Here is a 23,289-nt window from a genome sequence, read left to right as displayed (position 1 = left end):
CAAGAGACAATGCAGCCTACAAACAAGCTCTGCCTGCTTCCCAGGCAGACAACATGCTTGCTGGCTCCCAGGAAAGTTGCTCTGTTTCTCTGCCTGTTCCCTCCCTCCCCTCCACCTCTCTTCTACTGTTGCCTTTCTGGTCTCACACACCCTCTACCAACACCAAGAAAATGACACTATCCTTTCCCCACTAATTAGAGCTGGAGGCACATGACAGGGCTGAAGCCAGCCTGAAACAGCCTTACTCCTACACTCAGCAGAGGCTCTTTGTGGGACACAGGGGCGGATTTTGCTCCACGAATCCCTGGGGGCTGCAGCAGCAGAGCAGGAGGGAGGTGTGTGCACACACACCTGCCCATAAGCACTTCTGCAAGGGCAAGAGAGAACAGACACAGGAATGTGTTCAATGCGAGGAAGTCCGGAAGGACCACAGACGTAGCAGCTTTCAGCAGCAGGACACACTGGTGAGGCAGAGGTACTCTTTTATTTGCCTTAACTTGCCTCGGCTGACTCAGATTCCAGTAAGTTGAGCTATTTTTCATTTACAGTAAATTGAAGAAAACCCTGTTATCATTAGAAATCACCAATGTGCAGACAATTGAAACACCTCCAGGAGGGGAGAGGGCAAGGTTCTGGAAAGTCTAAAACCTTTATGGGACTTTCAGTTTTATTAGCTCCCACATTGTGGAATATTTGTGGAACATTTTTTTGTGTTTCTCAGACTGGGGTTATTTTAGATGAACAAATCCTTAAAACCAGTAAAAGTAGAATTTGGTTTTGTTCTTACGCTTTCAAAGTAAAAGATGCTGTGAGGCAACTGAGAATAATCAGATACAGACATGCAGACCATAAGCAAACGCTTGTACAAAACATGCACATTTGCACGTGCCCTACCAGGCTAAGCCATAAGTTCTCTGTTAAAGGCAAATATTCAGTGATTCACTGAAACATGGCCAGCACCACACTGGATTTGCTGGGGACCCATGTACTCCAGTACCATGTTCTCCAGCTCTGCTGAAGGGATTGCAGAACTGTCTCCCAAATGCATGGATCAGGAGAAGTTCATAGTACAGTAATCTCTCCAAAGAGGCCCTATTATTATCTTTAAATTTCAGAAATTAAATTGAACTCTGAAGAAGAAGGTTTAATATATCTTCCTGCATGGATTACTAATAACTGCATGTGCTAGTTTTGGGTTCCCATCATTTCTCAGTCCACACTAACTACTTGGCCTCAAGTGATATCCTACAGGAAGGAGCCACACTGTCATATTCACTGTGAAAATATAATACTTAGCTGGTTTTGAGTTTTCTGCATGCTGTATCTCCTTATGCTTGCACATAAAAGGAAGGAGGAATTTTCTGGTGTACCATTCCTAAATCTTGTATTATTCTATGTCTTTCATCTTCTTTCTTCCTCTTTTCTAAAGCATCCTGTCCAAATTTTACGAATCTGTTTCTTATAGGAGATTCCATTTTCGTGGTCTCCCTTCTCTATCTTTCTTCCTAGAGCGGCCATTCACATGGGACTGGACATGTCCCTCTTGAACCACCTCTAAGAGGGCAACGAGTTTCTAACACTTTTCCAGGATTATTACAAACATTGAGAAGATCCAAGCACCTTTACAGAAAATATTAGAACTGTTGTATAACATTAAACCAATTCTCCTTGGCTATTCCAAGAGACATGACTTTTTATAAACTAAACACATACTTGCAGATGTGGGTCAATCTCGAATATGGTCTCTCCTCTTCTCATGTCTGTTATCAACCAGGGGCCTCCAGCTCTACAAATAAAGACAGGTAATGAACCAATCAAGCTCTTTAATTAGAACTCCACAGCAGGGTCCTCAGAGCAGACCTGTACTGTAAGGAAGCACAAGATAAGGGTTTAAAATAAGCCTAGAAACCTCTCTATGCAGTGAAACATCGCACAACGTGCATTTGCTCTTTACATTTTCCAAATAAATAAATAACAAAAGCCCTCCATGACCTAGCAGTTAATCTGCTCAGTGTCTGGCACCACCCAGATGTGCAGAGCAGTCAGGACTGACACAGGCTGTTATCCCTGTGCAGGCCCCCCTTGCTCACACAAGACTGAGATGGGTTTTAATCTTATAGGAAACGAATTGGGACTGAGAAGCCCAGTGTAGCCTGAGTCAAAGAAAGATGGGCAAGGCATGGAATCAAGATTTATTCCTCTATTACATCTAAGAATAGAGCAGGGCCCCAGTGGGACTGCACTTTTTGCCAAGATTGGCAGTCACGTTCAGTACCACAAAGAGCTTATTGCTCTGATAAATACTATCACAACAGACATTTTCCTCAGTTGGTACTTAACGGCCAAGTACTCAGATCATTCAGGGAACCTTTGTTATCATTAGCAATAAAAGTTGGAAGGCTCAAGGTGTTTCCCAACAAAGGTGATAGAAAACAGATTACTGTGAAGATGAAATACTCAGAGACTTCACTTTGGGTCATAGTGCACCCAGACTGCAGAAGTCAGCCTTAGTGCTTTTCATTTGAAGTAAAAAACTGAAGTCTTTTGGAACTGCCATAAAAAATTTTCATTTTTTCATGAGATACTTTGTTATTGCAGTCAAAAGCCCCCTCCTCTGGCCTAGTTTGTGTTAGTCTCCTGAAACACTTAAGAGTGGGAGCAAAAAAAGTTAATATTTTACAGGTTTTCAGATGCATGGATAGCCACTCTTTTTTCCACACCACTTTAGAAGTTGTGAATTATTAACTGCAGGGGTGTGACCTGTTCTTCACTGGGGTGCAAGAGACTTTTTACCCTGGTTCCACATCGATGGCTTAGCAGCTTGCAGCTTTGCCTTCAAATCATGCACATTTGGGTCTCATTTTTTCCTTGGAAAGGTGCTTATACCACAGCACAAAAGCCAAAAACCAACACAAGAACAGACTGAGGAGAGAGGTGCTGTATCTGTATTGACTTAGAGGACCTAAGGGAGCTGCAGGCAATGTTTATTGTCTCAGGGACTCAGAAACAAAGCTTGCAGCTGGACAAATTCACTCTACTCTAGGGCATTTGCATGAATTATCTGCACTTGTGCCTAAAAGGGAAAAGTTCAAGTTAAAGAAGTCCAGCTCTTCCAAATAATCAATCAATTCAAGGCTATTGTGACACTAGAGAGTGTACTATTGTGCCCAGAAACAAATATTCAGAACTATTTTGCTTTAAAAATTAAGTCTTTTGAGTTACAATCACATGGCAATAACTTCCACTGAATTTAAAAATGTTTAAACAAAATGCCTGTAAGCCAAAAAGATTTAGCTGCACCCTGGCAGCAAACAAATCATCAACATATCATTTACCATTTAAAATCCTTCTCTTCCTCAACCCAACATCATCTTTGTTATTTCTCCCATGACAAAACAATGAACTTCACTTTCATGAATGCTCTTCCTGCTGCAAACTGGCCCACCAAGAGTGGGCCAAATTTGAGAATGACTTTCTCACTTTCAGACAGTACTTTCAGGCAGCTTTGTAAGCCAGACCCTGTCCTTCCTTTCTTTGAACTAAACAGCGAGGTCACCAGTAACAGTTATCCCAGGAAGAACAAATGAGAAAACCCTGCAGGCATAAGAGGAAGGAAATTAAGCTTTCAAGACCTCATTCTCTTTCACCCTGAACATGTGGACTTCCACATGCATTAATTTGCCATCTAAGTGTCTGTGTGTGAGAACACATTTACAATGAATTCCCATCTTTTGCTACAGCACAGATTAAATAAACTCCCTCAGCAAGTTAAAGATTGTTAATAAAAATAAACAACTGAATTGTTCTCTATAGAAATGCTCCCCTATATGGGCTATATGGCCACTTACAGCGGGACAGTCCGAAGCAGTTCCAAGATCCCTTGACCATTCCACTGCTGAGCTGCATGCAGTTCTTCAGTGCAAACCCCAACAATCTGTAATAAATAACAACAGAGATAAAACTAAACTGGGTGGGAATCATAAAAGAACTGTGGAGAAAATGTGCAACTGGTATGGGATCAAAGAGTGCAGATACAGGGAAGCACCATTTCTTGAATCTAACTAGATATGCAGGACAAGTGGAGCCTGAGACAACAGTGGGATCCCACAAGTCCTTGTCTCTCTTTACATTTACCATGGGAAGTGCCCTGATCATGTAACATTTAATCTTGTAAAGAATGTGTGAATTTAACAATGAGGAGGGTCTGGTGATAAATCAGGGTTTTTACACTAGTCTGCTCGACTTTTCAATCCAGTCCACACAGACAGGATGGAGCAAGACAGCTTAGGGTCTGAGCACATACAAACACTGCTCTGTCAACCCATTGCTAGGGGCAAATGAAATACTGCACAAGCAATCTCAACCAGGCAAGGGACTTGCTGCCACATGGAATTGTTTGGTGCTCATAAAATCCTTGACCAACTCAGTTTGCTGACTGGTTACATCTTACACAGCACCATAAAGTAAAGCTGCTTACACACCACATAATCCACTTGTCACTGCAGGCAACTGCAGACTTCTGCCTTCCTGTATAAAGCAGGGTGTGTTTGCTTTTCAGGATAGGAGCTGCCACACTGAGCAATACCAGATGTCTCTAACAGCAGCTGAGATCAGCTGCTTCAAATGAAGGGGTGAAACACCCTTCAGCTGATAGCAGAAGGCAGTTTCTTCCTGCTGTATCAACCACTGGCTTGTGCCTTCGAGCACAAAGATTCACTCTGAGATGAAAAATATTTTTAGCCATGGCTTTCCATTTTCTTTCTCAACACTCTTAAGTCTTTTCCAACAACACTGAATTTTTGGTCAAAATCTGTTCAACTGATATTTTATCAGAAAAGAGGAAAACTGAAAACTAAGTTCTGAAGAGCAGCAAGCAGAAGTGAAGGATGTACCTTCTGCTGTAGGCACGTATCTCTACTGATAGAGATCTGTGTGGAAAACCTTCACATCAGCATGTACCCAGCTCTGCACACCCTACCTCTCCTGCCCCTTGCAGAGTTCACTTTCTCAGGACTCAGCCCTTAGAGGTGCACTTCATCCCCACCCATCTTCCCAGCTTCCTCCATGAACAGCCTAAATCACCCCTGCTTCAGGACACCCCTCCCTAGGCCTTCACTCACTAGTTACATACAAACAGCAAGACTCTAAACAGGAAATTATTTTGTGTTCCTTCTTTGCTTTTTGTAATCATTTATCCTCATGGGTCAAAATAAATCCATAACAACAAACATCAAACAAAGGGGAAAACCAAGTCAACTGTATGTGTTGTGGAAGATTAGAGGCCAAGGGCCTCAGGATGCAGCAAGCTGACTGTTCTTTGATTCAGGACAGCTGGGCACTAAAGAAGAGATGAGGACTAACACAGTACTAGCTGGGGAGTCAGCCAAAGATTATCCTGCTTAGCTAGGCTCTCTGTCTCTCCTTCCAGGTCCCACAACTCACCTTGCACTAATTAATCCCACACCACCTTGTTTTTGTTGGTAAAACACAGACATTTGGGCATCTCAGAAAAGTCTTGCACAGCAGTTGTCTTGTGCAGGTTTGTGGTAACAGAACTTCTTTTTACATGTTGCAACTACAGCCAAAGACAAATGGGAGCAACTAGAAGCTTAAATTATAAAATACAGACACTTGCATTTTCCCACAGGATGGAATCTTTTCCATGGAGCATGAAGAAATCAGCAGTTGGCATAAACTATGCCACTCTTCCACTAAGGTTATTAACCCAATATGCAATTTAAAAATATCCAAAGTGGCCCATATCTAAGAAGCATTGCTGAGAAGGACTTCAGGAAAGCAAGAAAACCTGTTTGGCCACAGAAGCTCCCCATGCTGAACAGCAGAGTTAAATCACAAGGGATTGTTTTTAATGTTTCTTTTGCAAAGCAAACCCGAACCTTTCTTAAACAGTAGATCAATACAAGAAAACTCAGCCTCTAAAGAATCTTTGTGTCAGTGCTGCAAGCTACATTTCTGCCATTAAGTATTGCTAAAAGAACTCCAACCTCTTCTCTTTCTGACATTCAAACCAGTGGATCACTTACCGATATTACCATAGAATTAATTTTAATTTATCTTTACATTAGCTTTTTTAAGTGTTCCTCTCAGCACTTTTTTCCCATGGTCATGTTTGAAACTGAAGACAGGATAATAAATAAATTACACAGCTCGATGTTAGCAATGTTAGCTGCACCCCATGCCCAGGAGGTGGCAGTCGGAGCCACCGTGGCTGGGCCGTACCTGTAGGAAAGTAACGACCCCAAAAGGAGTCTGCACCGGCTGCATCTGGGGGTCTTCTGTCAGTAACATGTGCTGGATTCGAGATTCGCTGTTGTCCAAAGGGCTGTGCCACGACACATGGTCACCGCTGCAAAAGGTGTTTTCTGCAAGGACAAGAAACAAGAAGTCCTTAGTTTGTGAAGTCTGCTAGAACATCTCTTCTGTTGGCAGCTGCTCCTGACTGCTGCCAGGCAGGGACCTCGGCCTGGGACAGTCACTGGTGACTATTCACAGTGATTGCCCCTGGCCAGCTCTGCTGAGCCTTTGAACCACCTGAAGCAGTAATGGAGTCTCACTGAATCATCTGAATTCAAACACTGACTTCAAAATTGCCCACTCTTGAGTCATATGGCAAAAAACACTGTCTTACTTTGATATTAAGCCAAACTCAGGAATATCAGCAAGTAAAATTAGCCTGTCTCTCATTTACTATTAGTCTCCTTTTGTGCGGGCACAGAAAGTCAGCAGGCCATACTGGATGCCCATTGCCACAGCAATTCACACTCTTAATTTGCCACAGAGAAAATATTCTGGATTTTGAATTAAACACAAATATTACCCTGCTATATCTAATAAAAATTCTGCTGCCCAACCTGTGATAGTGTAAGTCAAAATCACTGTCTTTCCCAGTTGTCTGGGTGGCTCTGGTGCAGAATTATAATTAATATATTTCTTCTTTCCCAAACAATAAGAAAACCAGTAGGCTATAAATTTCATTCTATATCAGAATAGACTGCATCAAAACAAGGCAGGCATTCCTTTCTTTTTCTCCCCTCCTACTTAGAAAGACAAAACCCCAGATAATCCCATGTTCCACAGCTAGTGCATGCCAGAAAGCACAGCAGAACCCATCTGTCTGATGCTGCCCATCACAGGAAAGGCTAATGCTTGCTTTCTGAGTGAACTAGAAGTAAAACAACCAGCCATGACCACATTCACAGCAATTAAAGCACACTCCATTTGCATGCAGTTCCTGAAGCATGTGTGGTAATGCTGCCTAGCTGCCTGCTTTTATCCTGGGTCTTGTGCTTGTCCAAGCAGAGCTTTATTGTACGTACAAATAAACAACCTGGAATCCACATTCTGCCCACTGAGATAGTTGTTGGGATGAACTCAGGGATGAACTGAGTACTGCCTGTCTGCTTCCAAAGTCAGTGGCAGACCCAGTGCCCCTCTCCTTGACCAAGATCATCCATGAAGACAGTCTGGGCTGCTGTCCTTGCTGTGGTCTCTCCCAAGGTGCCACACAGAACTCAGCAGGAAAGGAGGCCCTGCCCCCTGGAAGAGGACTAGGAATTCCAGCACAGACTGGAAAATGCTAGTGGTTGAGTTGCTGTCTGTCAAGACTGGAGCATCTCACATGCTACAGGAGCAGGATCCAGTTCAGAGGTGCCCTCCCCATGGTCCTGGATCTTCACCTAACCTTCCCACATCACCTTCCAAACACATCACAACAGGACACACCTCTTAAATATCCATAGGGCTAATAGATGAACATGGCAGTGTGTGTAACAGCAAGAGAAAAACTTTTAAAATTGTCAGTAATTGCAACTTATTCCCAGTCACACTAAACAACACCACCAAGGAACTGGGTGCTTGCACACCCCATTGCAATAATTGTGCATCAGGAGCACCATGACAGTGAGCACACTCATGCAAGGGCAGCAAGGGCAGGACACTTCAAGGGAGCCCTCAGAAGCAGGCAGGTAAACTAATGAGAGTTCCCTCAGAATTGCTGTGGTTAAAAATATTTGCAGTCCTCTCCTGAAGAGGAGCAGCTGGCTCACTCCTGGCTGTAACATTGGGCAACTCAGAGCGTCTCCACTGGGTGTCCCCATTGGTGTGGGTTTGAACATTTATTATGTATGTTTTTTCAGATGAATTTCTTGGACAGCTAATTTGATTAAGAATTAAAATAAGCTCTAAATAACATAAGGAACTTAGCCTGAAAAATGAGGCGTGTAGCAGAAGCGGTGTGATAAGTAAGGGAATGTTTTCCTTAGTTAAAATTAGGAAAGAAAAAAAACATAGTGAATGCAAGCTGTTTCAAAGAGTTTATCGTTATGTACACTAAATTACACGCTTCCAGCTCTGTGACTGAAAGGACTGGTTCAAATATTACTTTACTTTTAGAGTTGAGGAAATATAAGCAGACAAATGAAAAATGATTTTTTTTTTTTAGTATCAAAATATGTTTAAAGAAACAGCATGTAGAACGTTGCAAGGGATATCTTGTGATATTTTCCAAGTTAGACAAAATGTGGGTGATTAATTTTTTTAAAATGATAAAAGCCTCTCAGTCACAGTTTTCAGGAATGAAACAAAGCCACAAAGAGCTTATTCTTGGGCCCTGTCTTTATACCACAACATTTTGCCCATCAAATGCTCACACAATTCTATGCTGATCGATCGCTGTGTTTCACTGTTGGTGCTGCTTCTCCTGGGAAAGCCCAGCCCGTTTAGAGCAGGTTTTCAAATGCAAATGTCTCTGCTGGAAACCCACCTGTTTATGTCCATGTGAACACTGAACACTTAGAAAATCTTCCTTTCCCTTGCAAACACACGAACACCACAAAATTCACACTGACTACTCAATTAAATCACACAAAAAAAAATTCTGCAAATAACACGAAGCCAAATTAAAACCTGTGGGAGTTCAAGAAATTTGGAATTACACCCTGAAACACAGCTTTCCACTTGCTGCATTGTCACCCATGTGGGATGTAAGATCAGCTCTTGTACAGAAACCAATGCAGCACTGACAACAGCCTGAATTACACGACTTGTAGCCACAAAACCTACGAAATTACAGAAACAAAGGGCTAGATAATCACTTTCCATTGCCTCATGCTGGAAACAGGGATTATCCTCTCCTCCTACCTTTCACACTCATGTTTTCAAAATAGGACAGGGATGAGAACACCATGATTGGATAAGCCTCGTTTCCTTAGGTGGCCACAGCAAAAACAACAGTCATCAGAAAAAGTTCCAGGACGTGACCAGGTAATTGTCAAATCCATACGACAGGTGGTAAAGCACAGAAATGATCTAGCCATTAACAGGAGAAATTAAAAGCAAAGGAACTAAAAGAAAATATGTTAAAAAGTTAAATCCAAATTATTTTAGATTATGATAAATCATCAAATCCTCAGGAGTAAACTAAGACTCTGATTTACTGAACACAAGTTGACTGAACACTTCTGCTCGTGGTAAACCTGAGGTGGTTAAATGTTCCCTTCATGAAAGGATGAGCTAAGGTACCCAATTTGCCCCAGGATAAATTCATATCCTTCAGCAGTTACCATGGGAGCAGGGGATGTGTTGTAAATACACAGGCTGGCTCACAGTACCCTCTGGGACTCTTGCACCCTTCCTGCTTGGAAGGGGCACTAACTAACAAGCCTTAAACCAAACACAGCAAGGTGACTCATCCTCACAATTTTGAAACTGGTTCTCCTCCTGCAAGTTTATGTTTTAACAAAAAACACTGACTTTTCTTTCTTTCTGATGAGGATTGTCGGTTCCATGAAATCCAACTGCTTCATAGGGAGGTATTGATTTCATAAGAACTCAACAAGGAAATCATTAAAACATTTAAATTCAAACTTACTATTTTAGTTCATAATTTATAAGAGCAAATCTGAAGCCTCTCTCTAGCTCTACAAAAATGAAAAGTCTCTAAATCTGCCATAGACCAGCTCTTGTACTATTCTATTATGCAAAAGCAGCAGTTATACCAGACCACTCTGTTAAGCCACCCATATTTTGAAGTCTTTAAAATGTCATTATCAATTTTCTTTTACAGCTCACATAAAGCAGGTAAGGTTCCTTCATGCAGCAACAGTCATAATTCAGCTGCACAACCTCTCCTAACTTTACTATCCAACTGCTCTGTAATGAGAACTGGGGAAATAACTCAGAGGGAACCATTCCACTGTAGACTAGTAAATTTTCTTTGTCTAACTCTGCTCATGTATTTTCTTGCAGTGCGTTCCCCCTCCCTTCCTTTAATTTGACTAAATATAGCTGATGCCTAAAGAAATAAAACCAAGTAATTTTCTTGGCCTGGGGATGTTTTATAAACAGTATAATGCATGCAATCTACACTGAAGTGGTGTTACCAAGCTCCAGAGAGAAACACAGATTACTTCCCACTGTATTTTCAATTTCTTTTTTAAACCTGCCATCTTTGCCATGGGTCCTGCTAGGAGTCCTTACTCCCTTAATCACCACAGGGAGTAAATTGAAAAGGACAGCGAACTTAAAGGAGTACCAGGAACTAAGAGAGAGCTCCATCCTAAAGGCAGCCCCAGGCTGAAAGTGAGTCAGGGAACATCTCCAGTGAGCTGGCCACCCTGCACCCAGAGCAGATGGTAAACACTCTTTAGGCATCTGGGAGTCTAGAATCTTCTTTTGCAGGTGCATTGGCAACTTAAGGAGGAAAACAAAGAGCTGATGATGTTCCACCAGCAAGAAGACAGGAAGGCAACTTTGCGCCACCCAGAGTTCATCCAGTGGCCAGAAATTTGCCTGTTCTCACATGGTCCCACCACATAATTTTTGAGATAAATTTTAAAATTAGAAAAACAGATTTGCAGCCTGACCATTCCTCTGTACCTCTTCTAAGACACTTCTTCCTTCCAAATGCCAGCTAAAATCAGCAACACGGGTCAAACTGTGCTGAGTAATCAGCCAAATAAGTCCACCTGGACAGTGTATTACAGGTTAGAAGCTGATACAGCACAGAGCGAGGGAAACCCCAAGTACACTAACTACTAACTGTGCTTGGTGTTGGGAAAACAGCCACTCTAGACTCATATCCTTCAAGAGCATGGTTCTGTTCCTCTTTTTTCTGGGGCAAGCCAGGTCATCTTTACATGGTCATTTTATGTGGGGATATGTGCAAGATGATGCTGAAAGAAACAGTCCTGCTTGTCCCTGCAAGAGCAGGGCTACCTGGATCACCTCCTTGGAGCAGCGATGTTGCTTAGTTATGCTAGTACAATGCTTGACAATTCTCTGCTACCTTGGTCTAAAAATAAAAGAAAAATCCAACCAAAAAGACCCTCAAAAAACCCAACCCCCCCTCACCCCACCAATAAATTTGCATCAGCACTGGGGATGCTGGCACACAGACAAGATGACTACATCCCTTACACGAGCCAGACCTACATTACCCACAGAGCTCAGTGGTGTGAAAACCGGCTGCTCTAAGGGCTACAAACCTGCATTTTGACTCAGAGAGCTCAGCTAAACTGCAGGCAGCAAGTCACAGATGTCAGCCTGCATAACTCAGAGAAATTGTGTATTTGAGGGCAAAGAAGGATTTTAACTCCATGACTTATGGGTGCAGGAATGTTAAAAAGGCCCCCAGTGAGTTCCTGACCAGCATGACAGTGATGCAGCCAGACATTTAAATTGAATGCAGCTTATCCAATACTTACAGAAACAACGTAATTTATTGCATTGCCATTACCCCATGTATGGTCTGTATAATTTATTATATAAATGCATTTTCTCCAACACATTTTTAATATTCAGTCTGTCTTTGTTTAAAAAAAAAGTAATCTGGCAATCTGTCACAAGTAAGATTTGATGCTGTTTTTCAGTACCATTTTGCAGACCAAATAGCTAGAATTAATTGAGAGAAACTAAAGGCAAACACAGAGTCCAGTGCTGAAATGTAATAGCTATATGCTTCATCAGAGCTACTTAATACATTTCTAACTAGCTCAATAATAAAGATAAGCATGCATGCAAAGATGTTAGCTATAGTAAATCGATACAAAAGCTAAAGATGAAAGTGCCTAAGTATCTCAAAATAATACTGTTATTGCAACTCATTGTATAGGTTATATTTTTTAAAAAACAGAGTACAAAGAAAAAGACTTTATTCAGACTCATCTGCCAGCCACGTTAAACTAGTATAATTAATGTTAAATTCAGTCTCAAGCTTAGTTTCCTAACCTACAAAGAACTGCACAGATGGATTGATAAAGGGAAAAAACAATTGAGATATAATCTGTGGGGCCCACTGACAGTTAGTCTATAATTTTATTTTCAAGTCAAGATGAACATGTTTTAAGAATACAGAACTAGCAGAAACCAAGCTGTGAGATATTTGCACTACATTTAAAAAATGCTTTTCCTCCCTGTTTTTCTTTTTCAGTTCAATTTTGCTGCCCCTTATCTCCTGCCTTGGAAACAGGAACTGCCCCAGCCCTGGCACTCCAAAGAGGTGCAAATTCTCACAGTGCTGCTGCCTGCTGCAGACATGCAGCAAAGAGAAGATCCCTTAGGAAGAATTAAATCCCAGGAATACAATTAAACAATAGCTCCACTGCAGGGATTCAAATTGGGCTTTTAGAAACAAGGGGCCTAGGGACAAGGTTCTTTAAAAAAATAGCAGGGAAAAAACCAGATTATCAGTACTGTAAGAACTACTTGACCTCTGAGGTCTGAAGACAGTTTCAGAAAGCAGAGAAGTGTGATGTAGATTATTCTTTAAAAATTGCTCTGCAGGTTGAAAATAAAAGATTGATTACTGCATAGCTCCAGGGTGCTAAGTCTGGAAAATTAACAACCCTCTCAAAAGAGCCCAATCAATTTATGCTAACACATATAAACTTACTTGATCATTTATTTTTTTAAACTGAAAGCCCACTAAAGAGCCTCCCATACCTTCCCAGGCTACATCACCAGCAGGGCAAGGTGATTTTATGTTGTGCTTAGTTAGAGTCATCACCACTATTGGCAGTGGGAGGATGGAAAATGTATCTCACTGTACTGCAGTTTTCCACTGATGGAGTTGCAAATACTGCTTTTTTTATCACAAAGTAGATCCCTGGCATACAGATGCCTCCTGCAACATTGCAGAGTGCAGTACTATAGTGGAAAAAAAAAATAGCTATTGTGCAATGACCAATTTGGTTCTGAGCCTCCTTTACCTCTTCTGTTTTCCAAGACATTTCTTTCCATCCCTTACGGATCTGCATATCTGGCTTGCTCCTTCTCCTTGCCTATGTGTGTATGCAATTTCTATGACTGCAGACTCTGGGAATTTCTCATGCAGACTCCCAGCAAGTGACTCCAGTGCCCAGGGCACACTCCCATCCCTTCTGCAAGTGGTGGGCCCCCTGTCCTCTCCCTGACTCTGTACAGTCTGCTCCACCAGCCACCTCCTCATACGCTTTCTCTCTTCCCTACAATTACATTCAGCTCCTCCACTCTGTTCCCCTCAGGCTTCTGCAGCCCTTGCAATCAGCAGAACCAGGAGCTGGCATGTTCATGGTGTTTGGTGTCCCCTTTGTATGAGCACTGTCCAGGGCAGGTTGCATCTCTAGCCTTGCTTTTGCAACAACACAGTTCTCACCCATCTACAGATTTATCTGCATGCCTCCCTCCTCCAGAAAGGGGAAGCTGGAAGAAGGCATGGCAGCATGAAAGGACTTAGCTGGCACTGTTGAGTATGGCAGAAAAAGAAAATGAGCACAGATGTGAGTAGCTCCTTCTCAATCCCACAGAAGTTTGCTGCTCCTCTACATCCCATCACACAGTCCCATTGCCCTCGGGTGCTGCAGGGTTGGGGTTCTTTCACCTCCCCCAAATCTTCCCTTTTACTTTCTCCATCCTCCTGTTCCAGCAACTGCAAGGGATGGATGTGCTTGCTGAATTCTGAGCTCCAGGTCAGGGAAGAGACCCTTCCACCTCTGCTCAGTTGCACTGCTACCAGCTTTCTGCATCCTTCACCTGAAAGAGATGCATTTTGCAGCACCCCTTTAAAGGGTGGTAGTTACATCTTCGACAGTTTCAAAAAGTGAATAGCCTTAGGATGGGGTGGATGCTCAGGAGCCAGAAAGGATATTATCCAGCAGGATCTCCTGTCAGATAAGGACTCAGCTCAAAACAGATATTTAATGACAGTTTATTTACAGATCATGTGGCCCCACATGACCAGTCCGAAAAGATACTTGCCTGTCATCTAAAAACCTTATCCTGTGTTCTGGCACGGGAAAGCCAGAATGTTTTACAGTTACCTGAATGTTTCCCAGTCAGGTGCAACTATAACAAAGACTGGCACTCACAGCACTTGGCAACCTTTAAACGTCCTCAGTGAGGGAATAGAACTGCAGCAGGTGAGAAAAACTTTCTTCCTTGTTGTTGGACCTCCTACATACTTGCATATGTGCAGGCCACTGAGAAGGGTGGATACTTCGATGGAACCATGAGCACTATAAGCCAATACAGTCACTTGTGATCTTCCCCTAGATATGCATCTATAAGACATTTCTGTTGAAGAGCTTTCAAGGAGCTTGAAGGGGAAGCAAAGGCAGTATCTGGCTCTGAAGAACCCAAAGAACATGCAAGCAGCTTCTTTTAATAGCCATCACAGCACAGAGATCTGACAGAGAGACTGTTAGACTGCACCAGGGTATCTCTTTTAGCAAAATTATTTAAGAAACAGCAAGAAAGGGGAGATGGTCTGTGAGAAAACACCACAAAGTTATCACATCATAACCCTTTCAGAAAAAGGTTCCAATTACTCAGGCATTTGTTCTGGGACTTGTAATGGACAAGAGGGCAGAGGTCTTCAAAAGAGCACTGTGTCATTTTTCTCAGCAGTTGATTATTTTCCCTTAAATTTTCAGGAATTTAAAGCTTGCACAGGCCAAACTTCTGTTTTGCTTCGGCAAAGCGGGAGGCCAAAGGGCAGGAAACAGAAAAACTCTGCATTCACACATACTTGCATAAAATAGTTTCGCATTGAGCTCTACCAACTCATTACAGTACTGCAAGAGAAATACACTTATTCCAAGGGTTGTACTTATGGTTTAAAGGCAAAATGAACAGCCTGTTTATGAAGCATCTTTTGAAACACCATCCCAAGTGTTCTGAGAAGACTCCTTTAAGCCCCTAATTTTAAATCAAAAAGCACAAGAGTCCACTTCCCTCAGGTTCTGGGCTGCCCACAACCTCTGAATATACTCTCCCAGTTTTTCTTTCCCACCAAGAACAAAACACTTCCCCTGCTGTGCCCATTTGCTGCCTCCTGGCTGAGCGGGCTGTTGCAAAGGATCTTTGGCTCTGAGGCTGTCAGAAGACGGTCTGTAATGAGCTCTGCACACTGCCACTCTCACAGGCAGAGTAGGTTAGTCAGAAAGCACAGTTTGAGCACCACTTGCTGCACAGATCTTCAATAGAATGTGTAAGAAGGTGGATATGTAACAGTGAACCCAACTTCCAGCTCTGCAGTTCATCTGCAGTTACTCTACTCTGCAGTTTCATCTCATATGGGCTTGGCAGCTGTCAAGGGAAAACACAGTCCTTTTCAGAAGACTACTCAGTATGTGTAACCTTCAAACTCTCCTCTGTGCATCCCAAACAATTGCGCACAGGCAGTGAGAGAGGATGCTCTTGCAACTGCAGAACAATCCCTCTGTGTTGTTGCTTTCAGCTCCTCCATAGGAGGAGGCAATACTGTTCTCTGCAGAAGCTTTTAAGTGCTAAAGCGGCTGCTTCCGTTTCCCAGGAAAGGCCGGGTGGGACAAAGACCTCACATATGAGAGGCCAAAGGACCTCACACCAGCAGGAGGGGGAGTTTTCTGCCTTCCCTGTGCTATTTCCTTTGTCCTGCATTCCTCCTTCAGTACAGGGGACAGAGCTTTTATCCAAGGCTGGGCTGACCATGTGCAGTTTCTCCCCTGCTTCCTTTATCCCAGGGTTAAGAGATTTTTCCTCACAGAGCTTGCTGGTCTCCAACATGTGGGCTCCTCCTCACTCTCCTACAGCAGGGAGGCTCTGGGTAGGATGAAGAAAAGGCTTCCTGCAGAGAGCTCGGCTCCCCTCCACTTTGGGCAGAAAACATCAGCCAGATCAGTCCTGATCTTGAACTGCAGCCACTTCGGATAAACACCTGCTAGGGGCCAGCATCCAGCGTCCCTGGGCATGGGGCCTGCTGGCTGTCCCTCTGCCACTTGGGCTGCTGCAGCAGCCCTGCACAGAGATGAGTCACACAGCTTCCTCCAGGTCTCTGTGCCAGCTCCTTCCCTCCCTCTCCCAACAGCAGCCCACCTGCAATATGAAGGCTAAAACAACTTGTGCATTTATAACTATATATCAAAGTTACAAGTCTTGGTGCTCTGTCCATCCCTAACCCTCTAGGAGCAGCATCAGGGCACATGGACTGATGTAAAACACAGAGAGAGAACAAATTTCCCATCCCCTTTTTTTTTCCTCTTTTTCTTTTTTTAAATAAACCAACTGAATGAACTGTACTGAACAGCTGAAAAACAACAAGCCAAATTCAGTTCCCAGGCAGGAAGAGGACATGAGTTGACAGAATTAAAGGGGACAGCATCAGTTGAAATCTCGCCAACTCAAACTGGGCCTAAACCTACTTTATCTAAATTGCAGCGGCAGCTACAAACAAGCCTTCTCTTTCAGGCAGCACCAAGATCCTTCACTTACTGCCTGGAAATACTATGTAATCAGAAAAGCAGTCTAGGGGAAGACAGCTTTCCTTCTATTTCAACAAAGTCTTTTATAAGCAACAAAGGCTTTCTGTGCCTTTGCTCCTGGCAAAGTATCTCCATGCCTTAGTGTGAACCTTTCCTTTGGGGCAGGAGAAGGTCAGAGACCTGTTCCCAGTCAAGAACTAGAAGTTGTAAAGACAAGTGGCTTCCACAGCAAGACACAGGAAATAACCATGAATCCAGACAAACTGCAAGAGAAGAAAAAAGCCCAAAATGTGGGAGATTAGGGAGGTAGAGAAAAAACCCACCTTAATTTATATTATATAACTAGCTTAATGACAACATACAACATAGATTTTTCATCTTCCAAGTAAAATGGGAATATGGGTGTCCTTGGAGACTCCTGGGTTTCCAGTCAAGCTTTCCTACTGCTGTGCTTCTGGTCGGGAGGAGTCTCATGCCCAGCCCCACTTCACAGCATTCATGCTAATGAAGCAAAAGGCAATGTCACTCTGCAGTGGTGCTGGTCTCTTCCTCTCATGTTCCTGGGAAATCATCCTGCACTTTTCAAACCCGGCCAAAGCGCTGCAGGGGCTTTTCTATACTGCAACTGAGTTAAATATGTGGGGAACAGATTCTCTTGTGTTGCCCAAGGTCCCAGCAAGTCACAAACAAAGGCCAGAAAGATGCTACTCACTAAAACCATAACACTCAGCAAAAATAATGGCCCGTTTATCCCATCAGTGGCTGATGAAATGACAATGCTCCAAGGCAAAGGGAAGGACTGAGCCTGGCACTGGGGTGCCTCCAGTATTGCAAAGGGGCAACACCCTTCCTGCTGGAAACACAAAGAGAAGTGAAGTCAATGTAATCACACAAAATGTAAGGCCATGCAACTCCATTTCTGCTGCCAGGAGGAACAGGCACACCACACACATTCACAGCTGTGTCCCTGCTCTATGCCCTCTCTCAGTTTACCACCCACACCTGAAACCACTCTGATCATGAGAGGACTCACAGAGACTAAGGACAGGCCACCAGCTGCGTGCTAGTTCACAGCCAGGGAAACCTCAGCCACGGCCAAGGCCACGGCAAAGCTGCTGCCCAAGGACTGTCAAGCCTGTGCCTCAGCAACCACCCACAAAAGAGAGCTGGGTGTATCCCTGCCTCACAAGTGAGGATAAGAGCATCAGATTCTGGAGGTCCCAAAACTTACAATTATACAAACTGACAAATAATATTAAGTTTTGCAAGCCTGCAGAGGGGACCTGCATTAATTTAACCAAGGAAGCCCAGATCTGTAATTGGGAGCAAAAAGGGCCAGGTCTATCCACAAGCTGGTACTTTGCTGCAATGCCTTTCAAGTCAATTTACAAGAGTTACATCTGGTAATTCCATGACAACATCTTCAGTGTTGCCATCCAGCTCCAGAGGAAACCAGCTACAGGTTAGGGACCAAAGCACAACCTTGACAGCTGCCTATCATGCCAAGCTCATCAGCCAACCACTCTGCACACCAGCAACTGGTTTGTTTTCTCAGCCAGCACATCACTTGGTACCACTCACAGCACGTATGTCCCAGCTGGAAGCTAGGAGATGTAACAAGGCTGGCTTAGGAGATGGGGGAAGAGATGGGAAGTGCTGGGGAGGTGAGCTCAAAGGCAGCAGTATGGGGAGAAAGGGATTTATTGCAGCAGTGCAGGACCCAGTGCATACAAACACAAAGGACTAGGCCTGATCTGAGCTGCTGTTCACAGAACAGCTTGTTTTATGGGAAATATCTAAGAGGAATTAGGCTAAAACCCAACCAATTTCTCATGGACCACTGAATAACTATCAGATGATGAGAGCTTTTGGCCATGACAAACTTGGGTTAAATTGGAACCAGTGACTTCATGTTTCCATACTCCTTTGCAGAATAAAGGCACGCAGCCCCTGCACACTTGGTTGAGTCCTGTTTACCTACTGCAATTTACTGTGCTACAATTTCAGCATTCATGCAGCAGAGTTCACTGCATAACAGGTTTTGTTGAATTGAAATTGATGGTGATTTATACTTCTTTGTAGAGCTAAAAAACGCAGTTAATCTCCATACAATTTTAATCTAAAATCCTGGAATACTAGAGAGGAGACAGGGCCAGCTCTATGCTGGAAACGGGTCAATATTATAAACAGATGATAGAAATATATATATATATATATTACAGAGCCATAGCAACCAGAAGAGAATAATAAATCGGCCTGGGGTTGGAAAAAAAAAAAAAAAAGATAAGGGTACAGTCAGGGAAAAATGTGTATGATTTACTGGCAGATTTTATTTGGCTTAAGTCATCCTCCTGGGAAGAAATAAACAGCTTTACAAACAAGCCAGAGAGGCTTCATTTGTATTCAAAGAAGCAAGAAGTTTGTTTTAGGTTTAGAGTTTGGTTGCTTATTTTGGTTTTTTCCTTTTTACACACAGAAATTGGCCTGAGTCAAGAATGTTTGAAAACATGTTGGCAAGCAAAGAGTCACTGAGGCTACTACACTGAAGCTTTCTGGACCCCAGGAGATGTGGAGGCCTGGTGGATATGTCAGGACAGCAGGTGCCAAGGTTTCTGCAGGCTAATGGCTGCAGGTCTGTGACCCCAATCAGATCCCCTAATCCCACTGAGCCCTACATGCAGTGTAAGAGTTATAGTGCCTGTCAAACACAAAGAAGCTCCATGACTCAGACTAAACTAACTTGATTCAGGTGAAAACTGCTGAATAAGGAGAGTGCATCTACACCTGCAGCCTTTGCAACTTCCATAATGACCTGTGTTCAAACAAAGGTCAAACTGCAACACAGAGAGATGGCATAATGGACCCAGACTGATGTACTGGGACATTATGCACATGGCAGGAATTGGGTGAGTGTGTCCTTCTTTAAACTATGGACAAGCTGTCATAAAATAACTTCTACCGAAGAAAGTATGACATGTCAGAAATTACTAAGGAAGACTACATGTACCTCATTTTGGGCTTGCTTTCAGCCTGGCTGCCAAAGGCTTGTGCAGCTGTGTTGCCATGGGCACTTCCATGCAGCAGAATGATCTTCCTTTCCAGGGGAGACTTTAGGAAATCGGCCCATGGGCGTCAATCATGACAGAGGACAGAAGCTCACAGATACTAAGTTCCTACAGGTTTCACAGAAATAACAGATATATTTCATATATTTTTCGCTGAAAAATCTTCACCATGACAGTGCAGAGGTGTTTGTGGGGAAAAAACCCACAAACCAAGCCAGCTATAGTTTGGTTGTTGTTTTGACATGTCGTTGTCAACATGTATAACTTGTCATGTACCTACTGGAATTAGTTCTGTCCAATCCACTTTTCAGGAGGAGTAAGTTTTCTAAGTAATACAAGGATAAGTTTTCTAAGGATATAAGTTGTTTCTGAAGTACTCAGCTGAAATCTACATTAAATTGCCACTGAAAAATTGCACCTTGCATCCTTAGTTTCTTTGCCTGCACATTTTGTTATTACTGTTTTGCAGTACCCAGGTTGCAAACAGCTTCCTACTACTGGCCAGTCAAAGGTCAAATATTAAAATTCAACTTTTGCGGTTGATGACAACACATTGACAATTACTCTGAGTCTAAATATCTAACCAGTATTGCAGCCCTCTTCTTTACCTTTTACCAAGATCTCATTTCCTCAGCTCATTCATACACTTGTTGGGACAATGTAAAAACTCTCAGTAGTAACAAGGTAACCAACGTTCACTGCTTCCTATGGTACCTGTTACTTACTTTTTTCTGATTTATTGTTGATAAATCCATGCTGGAATATCCATTATTCTGTGGATGCCTTCTGCTGGACAGTTAGTTTCTCTTAGCAGTTTCTTAAGACCTGAAATCTGATTGACGAATTAGAAACCTTTTTTTTTTTTCCCCATTTTAGGAGTTGGTTTTGGTTTTGATACAGGTTTTTTGGGGGGGAATTTGCCAATTTTCCAGTCTCCTGTGATGCTACCTGTCTCCCCTAAACCACTGGGGGCTCAGCCTGCTTATGTTGATATGTTCTGCAGTAAATGCCATCAAGCTCAACCAACCTGTAAATTTCTAATTCATGGACATCCTCTTAATACTTCTGGCTCATTCCCCACTATGACTTGTGCACTGTGGAGAATATAACCATGACATATGCCACATCATTATCTTTAGGCTCTATGCATGATGAGTTTTCATGACAATTTCTCCAAACCTGTACCTGACAGCTGCAGCTGTTTTCTTGCAGGCTAAAAACGTGGAAGCAGCAAGAGCTCATACACACAGGTACTTGTTTCCATGCTACATCAATATATTGCCTTCATAACACATATCAGACAGACCCTTGAAAACAACATAAATTGACTCTAGAGAGAAAAAAAAATGCAGAATTTAATTTCAGGAAAACACAAACTGTAGTCCCGCTGTAGTGATCAAGGGTCTTAATACTGTAGTACATAAAGAGTTAACAATTGTACTAAGCTCTGGATAAGCTTTCTGTAGGAAGAGCGTTTCTTCCTTTTCATTTGAATTGAAGTATAAATTTGTTCTGCCATGAGATATTTGCAGTACACCCATGAACCATGACAAGCTAAGGTCACAGAAATGTGCAAAGTTTCATTTTCAAGGTTTGGGGATTTTTTTAAAACTAACAGAGCTGGAATTTGTGGTCATGGTCAAACAGTGATAAAATTAAGAACAGATAAAGCCACAAATAAAACTTTTTGAGACTTGAAAGCTTGGTTTTGTTGAAGCAGGATAAGTACTGCCCTTTAATCAAAAGCACCAAGTGCTTGTTACAATGAACAGAGAAGCCAAGGCTGAAAGAGGTCTGAAATTCAATGCAGAAGATTGCTTTTCTAAAGCACTGCCACAGTGCAGGAGAGAGAGAGAGAAACAAAGGAATGCAACATTCATTTGCCTAGAAGTGTTTGTTAGAAAGATACATCACTTGCAATGAGACCTGCTTTGCAATTGCAATACACAGGAATAATATTTAGGACAGCAGTAGCTGCTAGGTGAATATTCAGCTCAGTCGTCACCACCTGAAAATGCTCAGGCTCCGCAGGAGTATAACTACACCTTACTCTCCCCCAGCTTCAAGTGGACTCAGCAGTACACCTCTACGATAACTAAAAATTTGGTTTTTATCAAGAGATAAGAATTTAGCTTGGTACAGTTTTCAGAGTAAACAATTTTCTGACATGTGAAAATGCTTGGAGCCTATCCAAAAAGTCTCTGCCGATTTTATTCTTATTCTTGCTTCTTGTTCAGGGTGGATTCATAAGCTTTACTTGTTTCAGTTCATCAAATGTTTTTAAGGCTCCTTCAGACTATTAAAGAGACACTAAAATTATTTTTTTTAAATAATTATTTTTTTAAAGCAACTGAGGAGGACAACATTAAGGTTGTCCTTAATCTGTTTAACACCAGAGTTAAACAACACTTATCAGAGTTTCATTTGTAGTGCTCTAAGCACTACAGTCAGAAAGAACCTGAGCAAAAAGAAACTTTTCATCATGTAAAACAATACTGTCATGCCACAGCCCACCTCATGCCCAATGGGCTTCAGAAGAGCCAACCCTTCAAATACTTCACAGTTTTAGAGTTTCAACATCTGGATAGACAAGTTCTGTAAAAAATCAAGAAAAAACAATGGCAGAAGCTCACTTGGCTCTGCAGAGTGAGAATGTCAAACTGGGGGAAACTCTACTAGGCAGAAAAGAAAGTAACACTGCTGAGGACTGGGTGCCTGATTACCCAGGAGTGACAGAAGGGAGAACACAGGAACTGCTCTGGACACTGCCATCCTGAGAGAAGACAGCTCAAGGGAGTACAACAGAACAAAGCAGGACACGTCTGATGTAATAGAACTACTGGGGACTCTGCAGAGCAATGGAGTGAGAGATCTTTGACTAAATTAGAAAATTACTGCATCTTGCTGTGTTCAACTGGCATTGCCCTGAAAGATCAAGAAGAAACATGATAAAGTAGGTCCCATTACAAGTCTTACTTTTAAATGCATCATCTATTATTAACTAGATGATCTTAGCCTGAGAAAATTATTTTCTAAAAGAGACGTGATAATCAAATTTGTACTAAAATAAAGCCAGAGCTTGTTCACTTGTTGCAACAGCATACAGATTCCTTTTATACAAGGCAAGGAATGATTGGTAACAGTCAGTGATAACACACAGCTGCTTGCTGAAGAGCATGAAGCAGTTGGAAAAAAATGCTCCAAATCCAACACTTCTGTAATATTTCAAGGGGCCTTTGCAGGTCTCTTGTCCAGCCTCCCTATTTGAAGTGGAGCCATCACCAATGCTAGATCAGGGCCAACTTAGTTTTGTTGAGATAAGTCCTGAATCTTTCCAGGAATGGAGTTCCACCACGTCTCTTAAAAACCGTTCCCTGTCCTTTGCCACTCTCCTTGTGAGCAAGTTTTCCTTGAAGCTTTTCCAGGGCCTCCCATACTGCAATTCAGAGCTGCAGGCTTTTGATGTACTACCTAGCCTTGACCCCACA

General features: G+C 42.6%; 1 protein-coding gene across 2 annotated transcripts in view; it reads right to left on the bottom strand.

The window, feature by feature from the left end:
* Positions 1-23,289, bottom strand: part of SUFU (SUFU negative regulator of hedgehog signaling) — an 89,146-nt gene that overhangs the window by 39,506 nt on the left and 26,351 nt on the right. For both annotated transcript variants that reach the window (XM_083866161.1, XM_083866162.1), the window contains exons 4-6: positions 6,241-6,383; positions 3,849-3,934; positions 1,714-1,786 (exon numbers count right to left, since the gene is read on the bottom strand). In XM_083866161.1, the coding sequence (XP_083722287.1) occupies positions 1,714-1,786; positions 3,849-3,934; positions 6,241-6,383 (302 nt within the window). The remainder of the gene's footprint in view (positions 1-1,713; positions 1,787-3,848; positions 3,935-6,240; positions 6,384-23,289) is intronic.

The sequence above is a fragment of the Zosterops lateralis genome (genome assembly GCF_965231275.1).
Source record: "Zosterops lateralis genome assembly, chromosome: 8".
NCBI lineage: Eukaryota > Metazoa > Chordata > Aves > Passeriformes > Zosteropidae > Zosterops > Zosterops lateralis.
The sequence above is the reverse complement of the archived record's forward strand: the minus strand, read 5'-3'. Positions and strand labels throughout refer to the sequence as shown.